Source organism: Phyllobates terribilis, unplaced genomic scaffold (genome assembly GCF_046119375.1).
Source record: "Phyllobates terribilis strain yellow unplaced genomic scaffold, ASM4611937v1 Scaffold_1__5_contigs__length_1240528914, whole genome shotgun sequence".
NCBI classification, from domain to species: domain Eukaryota; kingdom Metazoa; phylum Chordata; class Amphibia; order Anura; family Dendrobatidae; genus Phyllobates; species Phyllobates terribilis.
The window spans coordinates 714,231,320-714,259,087 of NW_027362761.1; the positions used below are offsets into that span (position 1 = coordinate 714,231,320).

The following is a 27,768-nucleotide window of genomic DNA, read 5'->3' on the forward strand; positions in this document are numbered from 1 at the left end:
CAGCAGGGATGGAGAGGATTTATTCTTGTCTAGGTGGACCTCTCTGAGCGAACCTAGACACAGGCGTTTCCCGACCTCTCCGGGCAGGCACGGATCCGGTGCTCCTTACTGCCACAGTAGAAGCAGGTCCCCTCGGCACGGCGTAAGTCCTGACGGGTCTTGACCATCTTGGTCTGGTCGACCTGCATAGGCTCAGGAGGGTGTACCTGGTTAGAGACAGAAGGAGTGACGGGTTTCTGAAAAGTAGGAGCTAGACGTGGTAACCTCCTCTCACGGGTGACCTCTCTGGCACGCTCCTGGAACCGTAGGTCAATCCGGGTGGCAAGAGTTATTAAGTCATCGAGAGTGGTAGGAATGTCCCGACCGGCAAGTTCATCTTTAATACGGCCGGACAGACCCTCCCAGAAGACGGAAACCAGAGCGTCGTTATCCCAGGCCAGCTCCGAGGCAAGGGTACGGAACCGTATGGCATATTGGCCCACGGTGAGACTTTCCTGACGGAGGCGTAGCAACGATGATGCGGATGAGGTCTTCCGTCCGGGTTCGTCGAAGACTTTCCGGAAAGCCGTGAGAAAAGCAGGCAAGTTGGACACCAGGGGGTCTCCTCTCTCCCATAGAGGATTTAGACAGGCCAGGGCCTCCCCGGTGAGATGGGACATGATGAATGCAATTTTGGCTCGGTCGGAGTTAAACTGGTGGGACAATAGTTCAAAATGCAGGGTGCACTGATTTATGAAGCCCCGAGCCTGGGCTGAGTCGCCTCCGAAGCGAGGAGGTGCAGAAAGCCGAGGTCCGGGGTAGGATATCATGGTGTTAGTGGACAGCGGAGCTGCCGGATTGCGAGACATGGCACTGGCGGAGGTTGTTGGTGGAGCAGTCAGAGTGTCCAGGCGAGTATTGACATTCCGCAGGTGACCCAGGATGGACTCCTGTTGGGACTTTTGACGGGACAGTTCATGACACAGGTCCGAGAGCGAGGGAGCTTGGGTGCCACCGGGTTCCATGGCCCGAGCAAACTGTAACGGGTCTGGGAGGCGGAACCTCTGGGCTACTATACAAGGGAGCGGTCCTTGTAAGGGAGCGGGTGGCGACCAGGCAGGCAGTCACAGCAGGTGACCGGGACAGTCTCTGGGTGTACGGGCAGGAGGTCACGGCAAGTGATCAGGGCAGTCTCTGGAAGAACGGGCTGGAGGTCACGGCAAGTGACCGGGGCAGTCTCTGGAAGAACGGGCTGGAGGTCACGGCAAGTGACCGGGGCAGTCTCTAGGTAAAGGGTAGGTACGACCTGTGATGGCTGAACCTCCAGGTAGGCTAGCAAGGCAGATGGAGGATGTGTGCTCCCAGGTGAGCAAGCGAGAGTCTCTGGAATAGCAGGTGGTCACAGCACGTGACGGAGGAGCCTCCAGGTAGGCAAGCAGGCAGGTAGCGGAGAAGCGCTCCCAGGTGAGCGGGCAAGAGTCTCTGGAATAGCTGGTGGTCCCAGCACGTGACAGCGGAGCCCCCGGGCAGGCAAGCAGGCAGGTAGCGGAGAAGCGCTCCCAGGTGAGCGGGCAAGAGTCTGGAATAGCTGGTGGTCACAGCACGTGACAGCGGAGCCTCCGGGCAGGCAAGCAGGCAGGTAGCGGAGAAGCGCTCCCAGGTGAGCGGGCAAGAGTCTGGAATAGCTGGTGGTCACAGCACGTGACAGCGGAGCCTCCGGGCAGGCAAGCAGGCAGGTAGCGGAGAAGCGCACCCAGGTGAGCGGGCAAGCTGGTCCATAGACAGACTGACCGGAGTTGTAAGGCAGACCGTCGGACCTCAGGCAAGCAGGCAGGTAGCTGATGTGCGCTCCCAGGTGAGCGGGCAAGTTGGTCCTTAGACAGACTGACCGGAGTTGTAAGGCAGACCGTCGGACCTCAGGCAGGCAGGTAACAGGAAATCAGGCAGGATTAGGACAGCAAGCTGGCAGGAATCTGGCAGGTAACTGGCAGGTAACTGGCAACGGGACCTGAGGGCTGAAGCAGAGTAGAACGGTGCAACAACATTGCTCGGGCACCTCCATTTTGGAGGAGGTGCCTTATATATGGTAAAGTCCTCCGGCCATTGGCCGGGGACTCCTTAGGACGGCGCGCGCGGCCCCTTTAAGAGGGAGGGAGGGCGCGCCCTAAGCACAGTGGCCGGGAAGGAGCGCGCGCTGCCAGCAGAGCGGGAGAGGGACGCCGGGCACGGAGCAGAGTGGTGAGGGGAACAGCGTCCCTGCCTAGCAGAGGGCAGGGACGCCGGCACTACAAGCACTATAGGCTTGACCTTTCTGGTACCGACGTCACCTTTGGGAGTAGGGTTCTGCAGGCGGTGGTCCCTCCCTAAAGTTTTCACTTCTCTGTAATTCTCTCGTTTGGGGTTCTGTCATGGACGATCGATAAACACGTAATTACTTACCGTAATGTATTTTTTTCGGAGTCCATGACAGGACCCTCATATTGCCTCCCATTGTTGAGGGTTCGTATCTTCACCTTCTCCTCTTGGTGTCTTGTGTATTATACACGTGGTGTTGGGGTTGCGGTGGACTAACTGTGTTCCTAAGATTAGTTCTTCCAGTCTCTGTAACCAACTGACAGGGGGAGAGGAACCACCCCTTTTAAAGCCTGATGGTTCCCTGTCCTTGGAGGGAGGATCCCTGTCTCGTTTGGGGTGCTGTCATGGACAAATTACCAGTAAGTAATTACGTGTTTTGATCGCCTGTTTGCATTTTATATCAATGTTGCGCCGGCCAAAAGATCGTAATCCTGGCTTTATGATTTTTTTTTTTCTTTGTTACGCCGTTTACCAATTGTATTCATTTCATTTATATTTCAATAGATTGGACTTTTCTGAATACAGAAATACCAAATATGTGTATTTTTTAAAAAAAAATTGTTTTATTTTGAATGGGGCAAAAGGGGGGTGATTTGAACTTGTGTTTTTTTTATATTTTTTTTTAAACTTTTTACTTGCATTAATAGGAGACTTCGGAGAAGCTGCGATCGTCCAATCGCCTGTGCTACACATAGCAGGGTTTCAGCCGGCCAATCTGGCCAGGTCTGTGGGGTTTCCTCAAGGTGTCGCCTGATTTGGGTGACTACCTGGCTGATTAGAACATTGCCAGTTGTAGCTTAGCTCCAGTGCTGTGTGTTTGCTCCATGATCTTATATTCTGATCTTTGTTGCCCGAGCTTGGATTTGCCTCTGATCATCCATTTGCCTAGCCCATTTGTCTTGACCCGCTACCTTCTTAGAATTCTGACCCCAGACTGTGATGTGACTACGCCTTTGTCTCACCCCTCTGTTTATGATCTACCCTTCTGATTTTTGACCTCTGATTTCTTGACTCCGCGTCACAAAAACAAATATATTTTTGTAAAATATAGTTTTTAGTGTGTAAAAGTAGCAAAACATTAAAAAAATATCAATCTGGTATCACTGTAATCATACTGACCAGAAGGTCTTATCATTTTTACCCCATGGTGAATCGCGCAAAAAATAAAAAATGAAAACAATAACTGAATCGCTGGCTTTTCTTCATTCTGCATCTCAAAATCTGATTGAAAAGCAATCAAAAATAGTTTTGTGCCCCAAAATAGTATTAAAAAAATCTCCAACTCGTCACGCAAAAAATAAGTCCTCGTGCAGCTCTGGTCGCCAAAAAATATAGCGACGAAAACTTTTTTTTTTTATAAAAATGTTTTTTACTATGTTTAAAGCAGCAAAACCCAATATAAATCTAGTATTGCTGTAATCGCACCGACCCGAAGAAGAAATCGGTCTTACGACTAATACCTCAGTGTGAACTGTGCAAAAATAAAAATGAGAACTATTCTTCTACTGTTTGAACATTTATTCATTGTGCCTCCCAAAAATCGGAATAAGACTCAGTTCACATTTATCCGGTTCTATATATATTTATACAGGATGTGTAGCACCCTGAGGACTCGGCTGCTACAGGGGTATTGCACCTCGACCCAGAGGTGTGGTATTCCACTCCCGGGTAAGGATGGAGTGTGGGACTGAGCTCAGTAGGCTGCATGCACTACATACATCCCATTTCCGGGGGACAGAACTACGGTACTCCCACCAAGTATATGTGCAGGTACGACAGCGTCTGTCCCTGGCTGGAGTGGGAGGGGGGTGGAACATCCCAGTAGTGTAGGGGCAGATAGGGGGAGTACTCTGGGTAAAGCTAGGAGCTCATTGGGTGCTAGTCACCTGGGCTCACACATAGAGGGAGTATATAAGGTGGGCACCATCTTAGGACAGGGTCAGTCAGTCAGTCTGAGGAGGAGCAGAGCAGAGGAGCTCAGCCAGGAGGGCTGACAGGGAGCTGTGGCTCCGGCTGGGCCCAGCTCCAGAGCCAAGCCTGCAGAGGAGAGAGGAGAAAGAAAGGCCCAGAGTGGAAGACCAGAGGGAACCCTAAGAACCCAGAATCAGACCAAAAAGGGTGAAGGGTTGGCGGACACGGGTACCGGAACCCGAACTGGTGGAGGCCACTTATCCTCAGCCAGGAACCGGAGGTCGTGGTCAAGATTTGCCACGACCCTCACCAAATCCACCAGAAAGGCACACCAAGCATAGGGTCAGGGAACCCAGAGGAGGTTTGACCACTAAGAGACCCGAGGGAGCCGGCCAAAGGTGGATCCCTGGTGGGAATGGCCAGAGACAGAGAGGGAGAAGGGAGCTCAGGATCACGCTCCAGAACTGCCTGGGGGTTAGCCGAGTCCAGGACCTGGTGGACGCAGCACGGCTCGGGTGGTCACTCAAGGCCAGAGTGACTGAGAGAACACTTGTGAGTAAAACCCCTGAAACTGCATCTCCTGACTCTGACTCTTCTTACTGCACCGTCACAACCCCCCTCATCTTCACCTGCTGCCCTGAGGCCATACCCCTCCCGTTGGGGGTTATACCACCACGCTGCACATCCTTATACACCTGGCCTCAGTGGACTGTTCTGCAGCGGCGGCTTCAAAGCCGCACTCAACGGGTGGCGTAGTCGATCAAGTTAACATCTACTGCCATAGACTGCCACTTAGTTTGACACCCTGGGCACGGACCGGGTCACCGCCACAAGGACTACTACCCCTACCCAGATCCGGCTCCGGGTTTCCCCTGAACATGGCCCAGGGGGCGCGTCAGATGCACGTCACGCTGTATAAAAATACGGTGCCAGGATAGGATACCACTCCATATACGGTAATCGGTGAAGAAAAAATCCGGCACTATTGAGTTGCAGAAAACTTATATCAGATTTATTAGAAAAGCAACCATAAAACCGTGAAGTTTCATTCAAAAGGACCCTCTTTGCAAAAACTTTATGGGCATTAAATCCCTGCTCCCCACAGTCCTGTTATATGCAGTGTACCATATGCAATCTGTCTGAAGAAGGTTCTTTTAACTGACACTTCACTGTTTTTGGATTGCTTTTGTAATAAATCTGATATAAATTTTCTGTAACTCAATAAAGTGCCAGAATTTTTCTTCATGTATCCTGTTCTCTCCTCTGGGCGCTTGCATCAGGGTTTCCATGTGAATCCCAAAAAAATGTGATTCAGATGGAACCACTCACTTATGAGGCACATGGAGTCCCTTTGGACTTAGTCTGGTCTCTGTTCGGGCAGTGTCCCATCATTTTAGGGATCTTTTTAGTGAACAAGTGTGGTTGACCACAGTTCTGTACACGCTTAAAAAGATGGATACCACGGGAGCAGATGTCAAACAGACTCCAAAGTGTCTCTATATGCCTCATTACGGTGGGTGGTTCTGTCGAGGAGTTCATCTAAATTGCTCCCACCCTCTCAAAAAAAAAAACAGTGAAATCTGCACTTCCAAATCCAAATGCCCCCCTCCTTAAGAGTCCCACTGTGCCTAAACCACAGTAAGCGGCCAGATGTTTGTCATTACTGTAGTGGATAGAGCACACTTAACAATTTACAGGGTGTGTCTCTCAATAAGCACAAGCTGGGCACAATGTATGGGGGTAACTACAATATATGGGAACTCTACATTGTATGGGGGCACAATGTATGGGCACTAAACTGGCATATTTGAAATTCTCTAGAAAAAAAGCATGGCGTAGATGTGATAAAATAGTCACTGCAGCTGTAGATTAATTCATTGAGATGTACAATTTCTACAAGGGTTCACTTTTGTTTGTTTTTTTCTGCTGTTCTGGCACCTTATGGGGTCTGCAAATGTCGCCTACAAACTATTCTACTAAAATCTATTCTTCAAAAGTCAAATAGCGATCCTTCCTTCTCAGCCCTGACTTGTGACTTAACAGACGTTAGTAATGACCTATAGGGAATCACCGCTTTTGGGAGAAATTGCACAATAAATTATGGGGTCCAGTTTCACCTATAGTGAAACCCATTGTGCAGTTGCCATATTTGCAGCAAATAACAAAAAAAATTACATTCTTACCACTAAAATGTTCTATTTCCATGTCCCAATATTATAAAATGCTGTGAGGCACCTGTGGGTTCAAAATACTCACTACACCCCTAGATGAATTCCTTAAGAAGTGAAATTTCCAATATGGGGTTCACTTGTGGGGGTTTCTGCTGATCTGGCACCTTGCGTTCTAAAAGCAGAGTAGCGCTCCTTCCCATTCGACCCCTGTTGTAAGCTCAAACAGTAGTATACATCCACATATGGGGCACTGCCACGTTCAGTAAAAATTGCATAACAAATTATTGGGCCCATTTTTTTGCATTAGCCCTTGCATAAATTTTAAATTTGGCGCCAAAACAGTTTTTTAGTGGAAATTTTTTTTTTTTCGTTTTCACATCTAAATGTTATAAAGTTTTGTGAATCATCTGTAGGTTAAAAATGATCAGTACACTAATAGATGAATTCCTTGAGGGGTCTAATTTCAAAAATGGGGTCACTTGTAGGGGATTTCTGCTGTTTTGGCATGTAAGGGGCTCTGCAAATGCAATATGGCATTCACAATCTATTCCAGACAAATTTACATTCCTAAAATCAAATAGCGCTCTTTCCTTTCTGAGCCCTGCCATTTGACGAATCAGCAGATTTTGAGCACAAATGGGATATCATTAATTTCAGGAGAAATTGCTTAACAAGTTATTAGGTTTGTTGTCTCCTATTATCTATTGTCAAAATTACAAATTTGTGGCTAAAACAACATTTTAGCTGAAAAAACGGAATTTTTGTTTTCACGTCCACATTTTAAAAAGTTCTGTGAAGCACCTACAGATTTAACAAGCTCAGCACACCCCTAAATGGATTAATTGATGAGTCTAGTTTCAAAAACGTGGTCACTTGTGGGTGTTTCTGCTGTTTTGGTACCTCAGAGGCTCTGCAAATGAGACATGGTGTCTGTAATCTATTCCAACCAAATTTACATTCCAAATACCAAATGTCCCTTCTTCCCTTCCGAGCCCTTCTGTGTGTCAAAATAGAACTTTTTGACTACATGTGGGGTATCCCCGTGCTCCAAAGAAAGTGGGTAAAAAACTGTGGCGTCCACTTTTTCATGTTACATCTTGCAAAAGTGAAACATTTGAGGCTAAAGCAACATTTTCTTGAAAAAAATGAAAATTTTCATTATGACGACCTTATGTTATCAAATTCTGGGTAGTACCTGTGAATTCAAAATGCTCGCTATACCCTTGGATAAAAGTCCTTGAGGGGTTTAGTTTCCAAAATGGGGTCACTTGTGGGGGGGTGGTTTCTGCTGTTTAGGTACCTTAGGGGTTCTGCAGATGTGACATGCCAATCTTTTTCAGCCAAATTTGTGTTCCAAAATTCAAATGGTGCTCCTTCCCTTCTGAGTAGTGGCGTTTATCCAAATAGAGGTTTCTGACCACATGTGGGGGTATCTTGCATGAATTCCTGTGTAGCACCTGAAGGGTTAAAACATTTCCTGACAGCAGTATTGAAATATTTGAGGTGTGCAGTTTTTAAAATGGTATCACTTTTGGGAAGTTTCTAATATATATGCCCCTCAAAGTCTATTTAAATCTGAGTAGGTCCCTAAACAAACAGATTTTGTAAATTTCTTGGAAAAATAAGAAATTGATGCTAAACCTCTAACTCTTCTAACATTCTAACGAAATAAAATGACATTTGAAAAATGATGCAGATGTAAAGTAGACATATGGGAAATGTTATTTATTAATTATTTTGTACAGCATGCCTTACTGGTTTAAGGATTTGAAAATTGAGAATTTTTCAAGTGTCTAGTCAAAATTCCGATATTTTTACAAATAAGCACAAAACATATGTGGCGCCCCTGAGGGTTCGACCGCCACAGGAATGCTGCACTTCTTCATTGGAGTGTGGTGTTCCTCCTCTGAGGTAAGGCCGGTGTGATGGTAGTGACCTAGCCTTTTACATCCAACACCACATTTCCACCAGAGGGAGCTAGTATGCACTAGGTGCTGCTCCCCTGGTTACAGGGAGACTGGGGAACACAAAGTGGTAGGAACCAGTTAGTGGGTGTGGGTGGAGGAACAACTAGATAGTGACACTTTAGATTTCATATTTAATAGAATGCCATCTTTGATCGTGGTCTTTTGGTCCAAGTTAGTCTTTTCTGCTGGTCCATCAGTCTAGCCTTTGCTAGTCTGTCGGCTGTCACTGTGCTGTCAAAATACTGTGTGTAATGTGACTTCCCTCCAGGAGCGCAGATCCTGTGTGGGCCTGCACCGGCATGGGACACAGCCCTCGTACCCCGATCTTTGGGACGAGAGGTAGGTTGCAGACAAGGAACGTCTCAACCCGGCCGAGGACCAGGATCAAGGAGGCCCGGGAGCTTTAGAGTGTGGCTCCCTAGCAAATGGGTCCCGGGGAGGATGCAGACGGAGCGGAGTACGCCACCTGTCCTCGCCTACCTGATCTATTCAGAGGGATTCCAGCTGCAAGAGGGGTACTGGCCCCCGACACCCAACCTTGTACTCTACGTCCAGGACGGGAAAGCCCGGTTAGGCCCTGAGGATCCCGCCGGGCGTCGGATGGAGAGGAATTGCCACCCGACCCCTACACCTGAGAGGAGCTCAGAGGGAGACCCGGCCTATCCACACACGCACAGACGGGAAAGGGTGAAATCTGTAGTGCAGGAACACTCTGGTGTTGGGTCACTACCGAATACTGGACTTTCTCGGAGGTAGTCGGACCCCCCCCCCGTCCCTGGTGGCCGCAGGACTCCGCGAGGAGCAGGGAGTCGCCTTCCCGCTAATATCTGAGTGAGTAAAGACTTGGAAGTTCACCCCTATGGCCTCCGGACTGTTCACTACGCCCCATACCATACTCCCTGAGCTACTGCTACCCCCCTTTCATCCTGTTTGTCTGCCCTGAGGCCTCGCTCCACCTGTGGGGAGCAGTAAGAACTTTAGCCGCCACGACACCGGGCCTCGGCGGACTGCTAGCGGCGCTGGTGGCCCTTCACCAGACACCACAGGTGGCGTAGTCGTTAATATAAGCCACTCAACCCGGACAAGCCCACACCATCTCTTTCTAATGTGACGGCCCTGAGCACGGGTCGGGCCCGGGCCACGGCTGCATCCCATCTCTTCAACACAGGGCCCGACACCGAGTCCCCCAACACCCAGGGTAAAACACGGGCTTTCTGAGTAGAGGCGTCACACATATCAACTTAAATTTACCACTATCATGATGTACAATATGTCATGAATAAACAGTCTTCCAACCACTAGGATTTGTTAAAGCGTTTTAGAGTTTTTACCTCATAAAGTGACAGTGGTTAGATTTAAAAAAATTTGGCCTGGTCATTAAGGTTAAAATTGGCTCTGTCACTGAGGGGTTAATATAACTGTATTTTTTTTTTGTCTAAAGGAACATGTTCCCGCCCAATCTGGTGGAAGCCTGCTTTAAACAGGTATGTAATACACGTCACTTGTCTTTTTTAGGAATGTGTAAATTTACTTCTATTTTACCTTTTTATTAAATATTTTATCGGGCAGGACTAATGCATTGTACATAACCTTCTTTTCCTTATGTGCATATGTGTACTATGTATATGCATGGGTAATGTGTGTAAATGTGCAAGTAATGTATAATTATGTTCATTTTTTATGTGTGTACCTAATGTAAATATGCATGTGTTTACATGGGTGGGCCCTGACAAAGGTGGAGGGCAGGCCCAAACACGAGACCTGCACTAAGGCCCTTGACTGGCAGTGTCCATCCCTGGATTGCATCACTAGTGCCTACTAAGCCTAGGGCCTGCTGATTTATTTAGCTTTCACAATCAAACATTCACCCATGTTTCTTACAGTATCTTGGATTTCAATAACCTGATTCATTACTCCTCAAAAAGTTAAAGGGGCCATTCAAGTTTTTAACTGTATAACCAATAACGTAACTAGAGTCCGATGGGCCCTGGTGCAAAATTTGGATCTGCCCTTCCCCCATGTTGGTCAGATGTAGCATTCTAAAGCCTGTAAGGATCCTATAATGACATACGTGTCATCAGATATTGGGATTTTTTTTATAGCCCAACCCCGACTTGTACTTCTCAACAACTTTGTCCCTGACTTGTTTGGAGATCTCCTTGGTCTTCATGATGTTGTTTGGTTAGTGGTGCCTCTTGCTTAATGGTGTTGCAGCCTCTGTGGCCTTTCAGAAAAGGTGTGTATATACTGACAGACCATGTGACACTTAGATTGCTCACAGGTGGACTTCCTTTAACTAATCATATGACTTATGAAGGAAATTGGTTAGACCAGAATTTTTAGGGGCTTCATAGCAAAATTGGTGAATACATGTATGCATGTCAAATTTTAGTTATTCGATCCATAAATTTAATTTATGCCTATATTTATCTCACTTCACCAACTTAGACTATTTAGTGCGAATGCATCACACACAAATCAGATTACAAAAATATTTAAACACAGGTTGTAATGTAACAAAATAGGTAAAAAGTCAAGGGGGTGAATACTTTTGTAAGCCACTGTATACAGTGATGGACAAGGCACAGATAGTAATAAACTATCTCTACCTTCTCTGGTGTATCCGGCTGTCTCAAACTGTGCTCCCATGTAGTAATGTTTTAAAACGTGACTGCATAGTAGGAGTGGGTACACCTGGACGTCGAAAATCTATGTGTGGCCCAGAAGCAGTTAAGAGAATGTCCAATGTATTTAATTTTGATTTTAATTTGATGATATATAACACACATTTTCTTTTTAAATGTATCTATTATTTTTTTTATTTATAAAACCCCTCCCCACAGGGGTGACTCCATTGTAGAAACACACTTCAATCCTGTACAGAATAATGGGTAATGTTTCCTTCTGAAATGAATTAGTTGATTATTAAAAAAAATATCAAATATCATTTGTAACATACCTGGCGGCGTCCTTGCATGGTGGTCCATCTCCCACTGTGCAAGAGCGCGCACTTGATCTCCAGTCCAGAATGTCTCTCTGGCTTCCCTCCATGCTGTCTGTTTGTGTCTGTTTCTGCTGCTTAAGGGCAGCGCCCGATCACTTCCTGCTTTTTGTACCTGCTGTGGGTCACACCCCTTGTGCGTCCTCAGCCTATTGCTGTCTGTCACCTGGTATATAGCCCAGCTGCTCCCATCTATTCCTGCCTGAGCATAGTGTTTCTTTCAGTGTGTGCTTGCACTCTGAAGGTGCCAGGTCCCGTTCTTTGTCTCCTGCTTTGCGGTATCAGTTCCCGTGTCTGAACTGAGTCCTGTCTATGTCTCCTGCCTTGCGGTATCAGTTCCCGTGTCTGAGCTGAGTCCTGTCTATGTCTCCTGCCTTGCGGTATCAGTTCCCGTGTCTGAACTGAGCCCTGTCTGTGTTCTCTTGTCTGCCTATCCTGGAGGCTGTATTTCCAGGCCTGTCTGAACACGCTCCTAGCCTGTTCCTCCCGCCTTCTAGGGGCCGATTACCTAGACCTGTTCCTGTGTCTTGTCTGTCCTGTCTGAACACGCTCCTTGCCTGTTTGTCCCGCCTCTCTGGGGGCCGTATTCCCAGACCCGCTCCTGTATCCCGCTGCAGTGTCGGTCTCCTCCGTACACTCAGTTCCAGTCTGAACTCTTTCCTATCCTTTACCTGTTTTGCCTCTATGTCCGTTCCCTTCCTTTTTCTGCAGAGTCTGAACTCGTACCTAACTCCTGCTTGTTGTCTCTGTACTCCCGTTTGTGAGTTTGTGGTCCACTCGCTACTTCTCTGCAAGTATCCTGTGGGTATCTGGCTCTGCCTTTCTCTTCCTGTCTGTTCCGTGTGAACAGAGCCCTGTCCCCCCTGCTCTGCCTTGCTTACCGTTCCGGCGGTTCTAGCCTGCTCCTACTCCTTTGTTCACCGCTCCGGCGGTTCTAGCCTGCTCTGACTCCTTTGCTCACCGCTCCGGCGGTTCTAGCCTGCTCTGACTCCTTTGCTCACCGCTCCGGCGGTTCTAGCCTGCTCTGACTCCTTTGCTCGCTGCTCCGGCAGCCTTGCTCCGCTCGGACCCTTTTGCTCGCTGCTCCGGTAGTCTCGCTCCGCTCTTATCCTTTTGCTCACTGCTCCGGCAGTCTTGCTCCACTCTTGCTCACCGCTCCAGGCGGCCTCGTCCTGCTTTACTCTTGCTCACTGCTCCGGCAGTCTCGCTCAGCTCTGACCCTTTGTTCACCGCTCCTGGCGGCCTTGTCCTGCTCTACTCTTGCTCACCGCTCCAGGCGGCCTTGTCCTGCCCTGTTCTCGCTCACCTCTCTGGGCGGCCTCACTCTGCTGTGTTTGTCCGCCACATCTGTGGTTCTGTTCCTGAGTCCCAGTGTGTACTGGGTCCTATCCCGCCAGTGTCCCTACCTGCTAGTGCCTCCCTGTCTGCACTCTAGCTGTGCTTGCCTGTACCCCTCTGCCTGTATTGTTCCTGAGTCCCAGTGTGTACTGGGTCCTATCCCGCCTGTGTTCCTACCTGCTAGTGCCTCCCTGTCTGCACTCTAGCTGTGCTTGCCTGTACCCCCCTACCTGCATACCCGCCTGCCTGCATACCAGTCGTGCCTGCCTATACCCACCAGTCTGTGTGCCAGCCTACCAGTCTGTTCCTGTATTCCCCTGTGTGGGTCAACAGCCGTGTCCGGGGTCTGTCCTGGAGTAGCACCTGGTCCCTCTGCTCGGTTCCTCCTTGGTGCACTGGCGTCGTATGCCGTCGTGCGACCCTGGTCGGATCGGGTGAATACCTAGTTACGCCCCTCCAGGCATTCACTCTCCGGCACAGTCCAGTGGAATCACTACAATCACACGCACACGCCGCTCAGCCCGGGCGTGTGCATAACAGCATGCTCAGGCCATGGTTCCTGTTGAGCCCCACGGCCTTCGCTCTCTGAGAAGTTTTCCAGCGAATACATGCATTAAAATAAATAAATACATTTTTTTTTCCTTAGCCGAGTTCCAGGCGAATTACGCACCGTCCAGATGGATCTATCAGCTCTCGTTCCTGCGGATCCGCCACGTTACTATGGGGATCCAAGACAGTGTCGTGCATTTGTGGAGCAATGCATGCTACACTTTAAGGCCTACCCTCTCTATTTTCCTTCCGATTGGGCTAAAGTGGCCTTTATGATTGACTACCTAGCGGGTGATGCCTTGAAATGGGTCACCCCCCTATGGGAAGCATGGGATCCTGTCGTCCTTGACCTGCAGGCCTTCCTGGTGGCCTTTCGTATGGTCTTCGAGGACCCTAACCCTGAAGCCCCTGCTGAAGCTTCACTTCCCAATATCCCGGAGCAGCCCCGACGGGTAATGTGTGTGGGTAGCGCAATAGTCCTCCAGCCCAATGAGACTACTGCCCACCCAGAATCCTCACAGGGTGACTACGCTTTCCGGAATACTTCTCCCAACCTCAAGAGGCAGTCCAGACGTGCTAGACGTAGAGGCAAGCCGTCACGCCAGGGTCTGTCCTCCCTGAGACCTCCTGACCCCAACCTTGAAGTCCCTACTGAAGCTTCATCTCCCTGTATCCCGGAGAAGCCCCAACGGGTAATGTGCGTGGGTAGTGCACCAGTTCTCCTGCCCGAAGAGACTTCTGCCCATCCAGACTCCACACAGGAGAACTTCCTGCACCCGGCATCAGATGCTTCACCCACTTTAACCGGTGTGCATGTCCAAGGATGCTCCAAAGCTGTGGTTACCTCAGAGTCTGTGCACCTCTACTACCTGGTGGAGGACCCCCTGTTGCCTCCTGAATCCTCCGGGATACCACTCGATGACAAATGGAGAGAGACTTCTCTACACCCGGTACTCGATACTTTGTCCGCTTCGTCCTGTGAGCCTGACAATGGGTACCCCAAAGTGGTAGTTACCCCCGAGTCTCTACACCCCTCCGACCAGGCGGAGGACCTCCAGTTGTCTCCTGAACCCTTCGGGGTGCTACCTGGTAGCGAAAGGACAGAGACTCTCCTATACTCTGTACCTGATACCTCGCTCGCTTCGTCCAGTGAGTCCAACCTAGTGTACTCCGAAGCAGAGGTTACTCCCGAGTCTCTACACCCCTCCGACCAGGAGGAGGACCTCCAGTTGTCTCCAGAACCCTTCGGGGTGCTACCTGGTAGCGAAAGGACAGAGACTCTCCTATACTCTGTACCTGATACCTCGCTCGCTTCGTCCACTGAGTCCAACCTAGTGTACTCCGAAGCAGTGGTTACTCCCGAGTCTCTACACCCCTCCGACCAGGCGGAGGACCTCCAGTTGTCTCCAGAACCCTTCTGGGTGCCACCTGGTGGTGAATGGACAGAGACTTTCCTATATCCTAGATCTGATACCTCGCTTGCTTCGTCCAGTGAGTCCGACCTAGTGTACTCTGAAGCAGAGGTTACCCCCGAGTCTCTACACCCCTCCGACCAGGCGGAGGACCTCCAGTTGTCTCCAGAACCCTTCTGGGTGCCACCTGGTGGTGAATGGACAGAGACTTTCCTATATCCTAGATCTGATACCTCGCTTGCTTCGTCCAGTGAGTCCGACCTAGTGTACTCTGAAGCAGAGGTTACCCCCGAGTCTCTACACCCCTCCGACCAGGCGGAGGACCTCCAGTTGTCTCCAGAACCCTTCTGGGTGCCACCTGGTGGTGAATGGACAGAGACTTTCCTATATCCTAGATCTGATACCTCGCTTGCTTCGTCCAGTGAGTCCGACCTAGTGTACTCTGAAGCAGAGGTTACCCGTGAGTCTCTACACCCCTCTGACCAGGCGGAGGACCACCAGTTGTCTCCAGAACCCTTCGGGGTGCCACCTGGTGGTGAATGGACAGAGACTTTCCTATACTCGGTACCCGATACCTCGCCTGCTTCGTCCAGTGAGTCCGACCTAGTGTACTCTGAAGCAGATGTTTTCTCTGAGCCTCTGCACTCTTCTGACCCGGCGGAGGACCTCCAGTTGTTTCCTGAATCCTCCGGGGTACCACCAGATAACAAAGAGACAGTGACTTTTCCTCATTATGTACCTGATAACCCGTCTATTTCTTCCTGTGAGCTTGACAAGATGTACCTCGAAGCAGAGATTACCCCCAAGTCTCTGTCCCCCTCCAACCCGGTGAAGGACTTCCAGTTGTCTCCTGTACCCTCTGGGGTGCCACCTGAAAATATGTGGAGAGAGACTTCCTTGTGTGCTGTTCCTGGTACTCCACCCGTTTCGTCTGTTGCTGAGGATGGCTGGATAGGAGGTAGCATCCTAGCTAACCAGATGAGATCAGTTTTTCCTGTGGACAGTGGAAGTGATCTCCTTGAAGTGAACGACTGGTCCTCGAATTCCCTGCGGAAGATTCTGGCAGGCCTGAAGAAGAGGGGGCGTAAGGGGGGGGGTACTGTAACATACCTGGCGGCGTCCTTGCATGGTGGTCCATCTCCCACTGTGCAAGAGCGCGCACTTGATCTCCAGTCCAGAATGTCTCTCTGGCTTCCCTCCATGCTGTCTGTTTGTGTCTGTTTCTGCTGCTTAAGGGCAGCGCCCGATCACTTCCTGCTTTTTGTACCTGCTGTGGGTCACACCCCTTGTGCGTCCTCAGCCTATTGCTGTCTGTCACCTGGTATATAGCTCAGCTGCTCCCATCTATCCCTGCCTGAGCATAGTGTTTCTTTCAGTGTGTGCTTGCACTCTGAAGGTGCCAGGTCCCGTTCTTTGTCTCCTGCTTTGCGGTATCAGTTCCCGTGTCTGAACTGAGTCCTGTCTATGTCTCCTGCCTTGCGGTATCAGTTCCCGTGTCTGAGCTGAGTCCTGTCTATGTCTCCTGCCTTGCGGTATCAGTTCCCGTGTCTGAACTGAGCCCTGTCTGTGTTCTCTTGTCTGCCTATCCTGGAGGCTGTATTTCCAGGCCTGTCTGAACACGCTCCTAGCCTGTTCCTCCCGCCTTCTAGGGGCCGATTACCTAGACCTGTTCCTGTGTCTTGTCTGTCCTGTCTGAACACGCTCCTTGCCTGTTTGTCCCGCCTCTCTGGGGGCCGTATTCCCAGACCCGCTCCTGTATCCCGCTGCAGTGTCGGTCTCCTCCGTACACTCAGTTCCAGTCTGAACTCTTTCCTATCCTTTACCTGTTTTGCCTCTATGTCCGTTCCCTTCCTTTTTCTGCAGAGTCTGAACTCGTACCTAACTCCTGCTTGTTGTCTCTGTACTCCCGTTTGTGAGTTTGTGGTCCACTCGCTACTTCACTGCAAGTATCCTGTGGGTATCTGGCTCTGCCTTTCTCTTCCTGTCTGTTCCGTGTGAACAGAGCCCTGTCCCCCCTGCTCTGCCTTGCTTACCGTTCCGGCGGTTCTAGCCTGCTCCTACTCCTTTGTTCACCGCTCCGGCGGTTCTAGCCTGCTCTGACTCCTTTGCTCACCGCTCCGGCGGTTCTAGCCTGCTCTGACTCCTTTGCTCACCGCTCCGGCGGTTCTAGCCTGCTCTGACTCCTTTGCTCACCGCTCCGGCGGTTCTAGCCTGCTCTGACTCCTTTGCTCGCTGCTCCGGCAGCCTTGCTCCGCTCGGACCCTTTTGCTCGCTGCTCCGGCAGTCTCGCTCCGCTCTTATCCTTTTGCTCACTGCTCCGGCAGTCTTGCTCCACTCTTGCTCACCACTCCAGGCGGCCTCGTCCTGCTTTACTCTTGCTCACTGCTCCGGCAGTCTCGCTCAGCTCTGACCCTTTGTTCACCGCTCCTGGCGGCCTTGTCCTGCTCTACTCTTGCTCACCGCTCCAGGCGGCCTTGTCCTGCCCTGTTCTCGCTCACCTCTCTGGGCGGCCTCACTCTGCTGTGTTTGTCCGCCACATCTGTGGTTCTGTTCCTGAGTCCCAGTGTGTACTGGGTCCTATCCCGCCAGTGTCCCTACCTGCTAGTGCCTCCCTGTCTGCACTCTAGCTGTGCTTGCCTGTACCCCTCTGCCTGTATTGTTCCTGAGTCCCAGTGTGTACTGGGTCCTATCCCGCCTGTGTTCCTACCTGCTAGTGCCTCCCTGTCTGCACTCTAGCTGTGCTTGCCTGTACCCCCCTGCCTGCATACTCGCCTGCCTGCATACCAGTCGTGCCTGCCTATACCCACCAGTCTGTGTGCCAGCCTACCAGTCTGTTCCTGTATTCCCCTGTGTGGGTCAACAGCCGTGTCCGGGGTCTGTCCTGGAGTAGCACCTGGTCCCTCTGCTCGGTTCCTCCTTGGTGCACTGGCGTCGTATGCCGTCGTGCGACCCTGGTCGGATCGGGTGAATACCTAGTTACGCCCCTCCAGGCATTCACTCTCCGGGACAGTCCAGTGGAATCACTACAATCACACGCACACGCCGCTCAGCCCGGGCGTGTGCATAACATCATTCATTATAGGGGTGACTAGAGAGACGCATACAGAGCCTAATGTATGTGTATACTGTCACAATAAAACTCTTAAAACACCACAAGACAAATGGCGATGAAGATCATTTTTATCCTGAAGCCTTATCCCATGCGATGTTTGTAAGAGCTCGTTCAGATGAGCATATTATACAGACGTGTGGTGTACAAGTCGAGATCGAACAGCGCACTGACCAATGTTATTCTAAAGAGCTGTTCAGATGACAGTTATCACACAAACGCTCAGTCTGCGGCATGCACTATTCTCTTCTGCATTCCTCATGAGAATCGCCTATTCACCTGTATGGATACGCAAAACAAAAACATGAATAGCAAATGGCTCTCGTATTGAACATTTGTATTGAATATGGATGAAAATCGTTTTCATACACTGATCTGACCCCGGCCTTAAGAGGCAAAGACCGATCTGCATTTCCTAGGTTTATTAAAATAACTTAAAGGCATCCTTAAAGGGAACCTGTCATGTCACTTCTATAAGTTAAGACAATTGATCAAATCAGAGGTGAGTGGCGACACTATATTGAGACGTTTCGGCCTGGACTGGCCTTAATCAATTCAGTCGCTATTTCTGCTGGATGATGTCTATGTGAAGGATTTAGGCTGTGTTTGCAAGCAAGTTGGGCCCCTATGGAGGTAAGCTCTTTGTGGTCCAGGAGATGCTGGATTGGGTGAATTTATGGGAACCGGTATCTGGTAACAGGGCTCGGATGGAATTGTGGACAGCGGCGATGGCTGCGCCTAGCTTCAGTGAGGCCTCCGGTTCCCATAAATTCACTCAAGCCAGCATCTCCTGAATTCAATTCCTGACTGAGGCAACATTTCTGGCGACGTGCAGAACACTTAGAAGATTTGTCAAATTCATTAAGTGGCGTGTACCTCTTAATGAATTTGGCACATCATTTTCCTGCACTCTGCTTAATAAGACTGGTGTAAAAAACGTAACCTTAATGAATTGGGGCCATAGTGTACTTTTTGCATACGCTTTCAAAGCTGGATTTTTTAAAAACAGCAAAAAGGATTTCTACAATCAAGGTGTCTAATTAATCAGTATGAAATCACTTGTATATACATGCCAATAGTGAGAGGTATAACATTTTCATGATAGGTTCTTTTTAACCCCTTCACCCCCAAGCCTGTTTTCACCTTCATGACCAGGCCAAATTTTACCTTTCTGACCACTGTCACTTTATGTGGTAATAATTCTGGAACGCTTCAACGGATCCCACTGGTTCTGGGGGCAGTTTTTTTTTCATGACATATTGTACTTCATGATAGTGGTAAGATTTCTTGATAGGACTTGCATTTATTTGTGAAAAAAAATCAGAAATTTGGCGTAAATTTAACAAATTTCAAACTTTTAATTTTTATGCCCATAAACCAGAGTGTTATTTCACACAAAATAGTTAATAAATAACATTTCCCACATGTCTACTTTATATCAGCACACTTTTTGAAACATGATTTTTTTTTTTTAGTAAGTTGACCAGCAATTTCTCATTTTTCCACCAAAATTTACAAAACCATTTTTTTAGGGACCACATCACACTTGAAGTGCAGAGTGGTCATTGTGGGATCAGATTGAGTTTCTGCACTCTGATTGATGTGATCAACGTCATCGTCCCATCACACCAATCAGTGCTGGGTCTGGTGACGCTGACATTGCTAGGCTCCAGCTTATGATCAATGCTGTTACAGCACCGATCATAGGCTGGACACCAGTGATTCAGGCAATTTAATTCAGAATTGAACAGCCAATCACAGCGATCGTAGTTGCGGGTGGGCGACGAAATCCCCATAACGACGAGCCCAGGTACCCTGCTATTTAGATACAGCAGGCACCATAATGTGATCACCGCGACTGCGGCATTTTAGCCATAATGTACCCAGTGCGTCAAGGTTGAGAAGTCACTCTTCCATGACATACTGGGTATGTTCAAGATCGGGAAGGGGTTAAATATATACTATGCCCTGACTATGACAACATTGTAATTTAACATTAAACCTTGTTGTTGCTAATTTGATTAGTAATGAAGTATATCTTTTTTCCATGCAGTATAAGACACAATACCACACAAAAGTTTACAAAATACCCGTCGCAACTGACCAGAACTTTACAGTACCAACAGAACCTCCCACAGAGGCAGTTAACATCAGTGACATAGTGGAGAACGTGACCCGGGCAATGGGAAGACTTCAGGAGATGATGGAGATAGAGGAAGTGGTTCCTGCAGCCGGATCTGCAAATGGCGTCAATGCTTTGGGCCTTGTAGTCTTTTCCATGTGCTTTGGACTGGTGATTGGACACATGAAGGAACAAGGAAGAGCTCTCAAGGAATTCTTTGATTGTCTTAATGAAGCCATCATGAGGCTGGTGGCAATCATAATATGGTAAGGCTAATGCAACATGGAAAACTTGTGAATATGAGCTAGGGAACGTTTGTTAGAGACGACAGTGATGTGCAAATTGCAATTGAGTTTCCTACCAGCATTTCCATATTTTGTCTAAGAAACTTACCAGTAATGACCTGAAGGTCCTAAATCAGAGAGCTACTGTATGCTGATAAATTCTGAGCCTAATTATGACATGTACCATGATTTATTTCCACTATGATAGTCTTGAATCTTCCCACTATTGTAGTAGTTGTCATCTAAGCGCCTACAATGCACGCTGCTCATAAAAGGTGTTTGGCTGAATTTTATATTCCTTATAAAAATAGGGCACCTATATCTATTCTGTTGTGTTTTTTGTTCATTTCAAAAAAGTTGTCTCATAATGGAAGCCAGACGGACTCCATTAAATTCAATGGGACCGTTCTGCTTCTGATTGCTTCTGTTTTGAAATGGATATGTATTTCACATGAATACTAATCCTTTATTCGTAGACTGTAATCGAATATGGCCTTCAAAGCATAGGTGTGAACAGAGCCTTAGGTTGTGCAAAACATCAGTTTTCAGTTGGAATAACTTATAAACATCCTTCTGTGTCTATATATTGTTGGTACATACCTGGTATGGCCACCATGGTGTTTTTTCGATTCACTCCCAGAATATCTACCTAATATACCCAGTGTTAGTGGTCACACATGCTTCGCTTCTCAGTCTTGCTATCTGGATCTCCTTGCACGTGGACAGCAGAGTGATTCCTAATGTTGTGCAAGAAATCTAGTAAATATCAGCTTCTTCTTACCAGTCCAGCATTACAGAGTAACTAAACTTTCATATTTTTTTAATATAATTCTGTTTAGCTGTAATGTTATGAAACTTTGCAAATCACCTTCTTAGGGAATTTCTTTACTTCTGGAAATAAAATTGCATGTACAATGCCTTGAAAAAGTACACGTTACAACCACAAACTTAAATGTATTTTATTGAGATTTCATGTGATACTGTATAACAACACAAAGTAGCAAGTATTTGTGAAGTGAAAAGGAAATAATACATGGATTTCTAGTTATTTAAAAAAATAAATCTGAAAATTGTGATGTACATTTGTATTCAGCTTCCCTGAGTCAATACTCTGTAGGACTACCATTCCTGTAATTACTGCTGCAAGTCTTTTGGGGTATGTCTTTATCAGTTTTGCACACCTAGGTTTCACCCCTTGTCAAACCACTAATGTAACGGCTGAAACCGCTTCTCTGGTGCTGCTATGATGTTAGGTGGTATGGATGATGATGCCACTCGTAACTGCTTTTCCAGATTTGCATTGGTCTGGAGCACAGCTGACTCTTTGTGATAAGTTTTGTAAAGAACTCGCAGCAGTAAGTTGTACGGGACACAGATGTGTATTACACTGCAAGTCTCCTTACAGTGGGACATTCATCACTGCTCACGTTACATAGACATCTCAGGAGACATGGGGCTGCGGCATAGACATCCCAGGAGACATGGGGCTGCGGCATAGACATCCCAGGAGACATAGGGCTGTGGCATAGACATCCCAGGAGACGCGGGGCTGCGGCATAGACATCCCAGGAGACGCGGGGCTGCGGCATAGACATCCCAGGAGACGCGGGACTGCGGCATAGACATCCCAGGAGACGCGGGGCTGCGGCATAGACATCCCAGGAGACGCGGGGCTGCGGCATAGACATCCCAGGAGACGCGGGGCTGCGGCATAGACATCCCAGGAGACGCGGGGCTGCGGCATAGACATCCCAGGAGACGCGGGGCTGCATCCCAATCTCAAGTCTTTTGCAGCCTCTAAGAGCTTTTCCTCCTGGATTACCCAGTATTTGGCTAAGTCCATTTTCTCATAAACTCTGAGCAGCTTCCCTGTACCTGCTGAAGAAAAGCATCCCCACAGCATGATGTTGCCACCCCCATGTTTGACGGTGAGGATGGTCTTTTCAGGGTGATGTACAGTGTTAGTCTTCTGCCACACCCAGCGTTTTGCATGTAGACCAAAAAGTTTTACTTTATTCTCATCTGATCAGAGCACCTTCTCCCACATGGTAGTTGCTTTCCCTTTATATGGCTTTTTGCAAACTGCAAACGGGACGTTTTATGGCTTAATTTCAAAAATGGCTTTGTTCTTACCGCAATTCCATAAAGGCCAGATTTGTGGAGTATACAACTAATAGTTGCGCTGTGGACAGATTCTCCCACCTGAGCTGTGGATCTCTGCAGCTCCTCCAGAGTGACCATGAGCCTTTTGGCTGCTTCTCTAATTAGTGCTCTTCTTGCTTGGGATGTCACTTTTGGTGGACGGCCATGTCTTGATGGGTTAGCAGTTGTGCTATACTGCTTCTATTTTTGGATGATGGATTGAACAGTGCTCCTTGAGATGTTCAGAGCTTGGGCTATTTTTTTTTAACCTAACCTTGCTTTACTCTTCTACATAACTTTATCATTACCTGCCTGGTGTATTCCTTGGTTTTCATGATTCGGTTTGATTCCTAATGTTCTCAAACAAATCTCTTAGGCCTTCACAAAACAGTTGTAGTTATACTGAGAATAAATTACACACAGATGGACTCAGTGTACTAATTATGTGACTTCTAGAGGCAATTGGTCACTCAGGACTTTATTTAGGGGTATCGGACTACAAATGTACTTCACAATTTTCAGACTTATATATTTTAGATATTTAGAAAACCATATATCATTTCCTTTACATTTAACAAATACTTGATACTTAGTATTGGTAGATCGCATAAAATCCCATTAAAATACACCCACAAACTCAAATGTAACATAAAATGTGGAATGAAAAATTCACGGGGTATGAATACTTTTTTCAGGGCACTGTAAGTAGCTTCCGAACTTTTGCTTTCCTCCAGTGTATTTTCCTGCTCTCAGCTGCATTTATAACAGAACCCACTCATTTGGAGTACTGATGCTGGCAGTGCAGGGGTCAGCACCTGTCTCCTCCTGAGTGTTTTGCTTATCAGAATAATCTCTAGCAGCAGCTTATCTCCATAGTTAGTGAGACACAGGTTCTGACTAGTGATGAGAGAGCGTGCTCGCCACTACTCGATACTCGATCGAGCATCGGGGTGCTCGGGTATGCTAGTTACTAGATCGAGTATCGCGGATGCTCGAGCGCCATGCTCGAGTCCCTGCCCCACATATTTTGCGCCTGTTGGACAGCCAATAAACATGCAGGGATTCTCAGACATACACGTTAATGCCGTAGCCATGTTGGCTACTGGCATTACTGTGATTGGCCGGCCGCATTGCATCATGGGGTCTTGCGTAAGACCCGATGATGTGATGCTCGGCACACTGTCCTCAATAAGCAGTTCAGGGAGAGTTGTTATAGCAGGTAGAACTTATTTTAGAGCAGGCATATAGGCAGGGTTTAATATTGCTACTGCAGTACTTTTATACCTCTGCTGCACCATTAAAACAAAAGTCCTCTTCAGGCCTACATATTTTCCTTTCTCTAGTAAAACCGCTGTTACCTGCATTCAGTGGAGGGATAGTTTTGGATTACAGGCATATAGGCAGGGTTTAATATTACTATTGTAGTACTTGTATACTGTTGCTTTACCATTAAAAGTAAAGTCATTTTCAGGGATACATACTGTCCTTTCTCTAGTATAACCGCTGTTACTTGCGTTCAGGTGGACGAGGAATAGTTTTGGATTAGAGGCATATAGGCAGGGTTTAATATTGCTACTGCAGTACTTGTATAGCTATACCGCTGCTACAACCTAAAAACAAATGTCCTTTTCAGAGTTACATATTTTCTTTTCCCTATTAATACCGGAAACTTTTCAGGCATATAAACATATACCTAATTTAAATTGCGCAAGGCGTGCGGTAAGGGACGGGGAAGTGGACGTGCTGCTGATGGTGCACGCAGAGGCCGAGGTCATGGGCCAGGTGAAACTGCCTGCTGAGGTAGCACAAAAAACACGCTCATCCACGAGACCTAGCTTCCTGTCCCACTTTGTATGGGGGCGCAGGACATCACTCGTGAAGCCGGAACAGTGCGAACAGGTGGTCAGTTGGATGGCAGATAATGCTTCTAGTATGTTTCACAGCACCACCCTGTCTTTTACATGGTCCAGTCGCACTAGCCAAGAGTCTGGACCACATAATCCTCACCCTGATCCTCCTTTGTCCCACCATGGCGAATCTCAGGAGACAAGTGATCCCACACTCGGACACTCGAGGAGCTCTTTACATTTACTGATTCTGGCCTCTCGCCCTGCACGTTTCAAGAGGGATATGAGGAGATCGTGTGTAGTGATGCCCAAATATTTGAGCAGCCACGGTCAGAAGATGATGACAGTGGGGAATGGCATTTAGTGTCTCAAGAGGTAGATGATGACGAAACCCAGTTGCCAACAAGTGATGTTGTTAAGTCATCAAGTCGGTGGAAGGGATCCGCAGCACCGCAACAGGCAGGAAGAGGCAATGGGGTGGCCAGAGGGAGAAGGTAGGCAACTGTTTGCCAAAGCACCCACACACATGAAGTTCCCAGGCAAAGGGTTAGGAGTTATCCAGTATCGCGCTTTTTTAAAGAAAGTGCGGATGATAAAAGAATGGCCATTTGCACCCTTTGCCATACCAAGATCAGGAGGGGCCTGACCACAACAAGCCTGGCCATGAAGAGCAAGGCCCAGCAGCGCAGAGGGGGAGGGATCCACAGCACCGCAACAGGCAGGAACAGGCAGTGGGGTGGCAAGAGGCAATTGTTCCCCAGTGCACCCACACATGTAAAGTTCTCAGGCCAAGGATTAGGTGTTCCACAGTCTGGCACTTTTTTAAAGAAAGTGCGGAAGAATGGTAATTTGCAACCTGTGCCATACCAAGATCAGCAGGGGCCTGACCAACATGCTGATGCACATGTCATCAAAGCACTCGACTAGGTGGGCCGAACACCTGAGTTCACAATCACTGTTTGCGGGTGACATCACTGCCTCTTCTCCTGTGCTATGTGCTTGCCAATTCGCTGTTCATGACGCAGACGTGGATGCCTCCTGTCCTGCACCTGTCGTTGCACATTCGCAAGCACCATCAGCAACTACGTCCAATTCCTTGTCCCAGCACAGTGTTCAGCTGTCCCTGCCCCAGGCCTTGGAACGCAAAAGAAAATACCCAGCCACCCAGCCACAGGCCCAAACACTAAACAGGCACATTTCCAGACTGCTTGCCCTGTAAATGTAGGCTTGTGGACACTGAGACCTTCCCCAACCTCATGGCGGAGGCCGTCCCTCGGTACTTGGTTCCCAGCCACCACTATTTTTCCCGGTGTGCCATCCCCGCCTTACACCAGCGTGTGTCCCATAACATCACCCGTGCCCTCACCAGTTACTGGGAAGGCACACTTAACCCTCCGTCAGGGGCAATATGTTTCATAACGAGTTTAGGGGCATTGCACCTGTCAGGCACAGGCTAGAAAATTGGCTATATTTTCCTTTTTTTAAAATTTCAATGCTCTAAAAGTGATCAGTTACCTTAATAGGAATGTAATAAATGGCTTCTCAGGTTTCACACAGCCTTTAAAGTTAGGAAGGTACTGGGAGGAGGGTGTTTCCCAGACAAACCACTGAAAATAGAGAAATGAAACTAAGTGAGCTTTACCTGTCAGATCAGTTTCCCCTGACGGAGGGTTAATGACTGACAGGTGGACAAGTGACCCAAACGCACTAGCCTCATAGACATATATAATGTTGTCAAGTTTGGGTTAGGATACCTGTTATGATCTGCAACATGTATTAAGGAAAAATAGGGGAAAGCTGTCCCTACAGTAAGACTAAGCTGAATCCCTGCGATGTAGCGGGCTGCCTGTTCCTAGTGAACAGACCCGCCTTAGTCCTCGGCTAGTCTGAACGAAGACCTATAGAATTAAGGGAGGGGTCCCTAAAAGAACTAAGGACTGGGACAAAAAAGGGACACCTCCTAAACAGAGAAGTTGTTGCAGAACACAAAAAGACAAACTGACAAAAATGTACTATAGGTTCCAGAGGACCAAGCGAACTTGACCGAGAAGAGAAAGGCACAAAAGCACCAGGCTAGAGAAACAGTCAAACACTGAAGTCCAGCACAGCCAGGAGGGCGGAGCTGGAATATAAAGGCAGATGGTCACGTGACCGCAAAACACAAGATGGAAAAAACAAACAGGAGGGTTCTAACAGTACCCCCTCTTTTATGAGGATCCTCCAGGCCCAGGCCTATCCGGAAACCTCCTGTGGAAAGCTTTAACAAGCCTAGGAGCAGAGACATCATCCGTCCTTACCCAGGAGTTGTCTTCGGGACCAAAACCCTTCCAGGAGACAAGATACTGTAATTTCCCTCTATGCCATCAAGATACGAGAAATTTCATATTCGCCGTCTTCCACAACAGGAGGAACTGTGACAGTGGCGTCCCTATCAGATACATCAGCCTTTTTAAACAAGGAAACATGAAACACAGGATTAATCTTCCAGGAAGTAGGGACATCCAACCTAACAGCAGACGGGTTAACAACCTGAAGCACCTTAAATGGACCCATAAACTTAGGACCCAGTTTTTTAGAAGGAATCCTCAACCGCAGGTTCTTTGAGGACAACCAAACCATGTCTCCCACAGTAAACAAAACCTCCTTACGTTTCCTGTCAAAATACTTCTTGAACTTCTTGTTAGCCTCTTGAAGGTTGCAACGTATATTAGTCCAAACTCTCTCCAAATCACCAGAAAAATTCTCCTCCTCCGGCACCGCCGACCCCATTTTGGAGAACGAACCAAAAGACGGATGTCTCCCAGTACACCAAAAAAAAGAACACCCAGCAGAGGAGGATGTATGATTGTTAAGAGCAAATTCTGCGAGAGGCAGAAACTCGGATCACACCTCTTGATTGTCCACCACAAAACAATGCAAAAACTGTTCAACATCCTGGTTCTGTCTTTCAGTCTGTCCATTAGACTCAGGATGATAACCAGACGAAAATGACAAATGGACTCCCAACCTGTCACAAAAAGCACTCCAAAAGCGAGCCACAAACTGAGGTCCTCTATCAGAAACAATATCCGTGGGAGCACCATGGAACTTGAAAATCTCCTTAACAAACGCCTTAGCGAGTGTCTTGGCGCAGGGCTACTTAATGAATGGAACCAAATGACACCTCTTACTAAAACGGTCCCAAGCACCCAGATGACAGTAAAACCCTCGGACACAGGAAGATCAGTAATAAAATCCATTGTGAGATGCGTCCAAGGCGCACTAGGAACCTCCAGAGGGCAAAGCAACCCCACAGCAGGAGTATGTGAAGCCTTTGACCTAGCACACACAGTAGACTGACGCACCCATTTGATGACTTCCTTCTGCCATCCAGGCCACCAAAAACCGTGACTGATAAGTCTCAAAGTCTCCGAAATTCCTGGATGACCTGCCAACCGAGAATCATGACACTCCACAAGCAAATCTCTCCTAAAGGCTCTAGGCACCAACAACCTCCCATGGGGAGTGTTAGATGGAGGAGCATCTTGAGCTTTCAGAATCCCATTCTCCAAAATGGAGTCCAATGCCGCCACCACAACTCC

The 27,768-nt window shown here is 48.1% G+C and overlaps 1 protein-coding gene across 3 annotated transcripts in view; it reads left to right on the top strand.

Annotated features, from left to right (window-relative positions):
• LOC141274040 (excitatory amino acid transporter 1-like) overlaps positions 1 to 27,768 on the top strand; it is a 217,701-nt gene that overhangs the window by 160,797 nt on the left and 29,136 nt on the right. For all 3 annotated transcript variants that reach the window (XM_073686271.1, XM_073686270.1, XM_073686269.1), the window contains 2 exons: positions 9,825 to 9,867; positions 19,846 to 20,180. In XM_073686271.1, the coding sequence (XP_073542372.1) occupies positions 9,825 to 9,867; positions 19,846 to 20,180 (378 nt within the window). The remainder of the gene's footprint in view (positions 1 to 9,824; positions 9,868 to 19,845; positions 20,181 to 27,768) is intronic.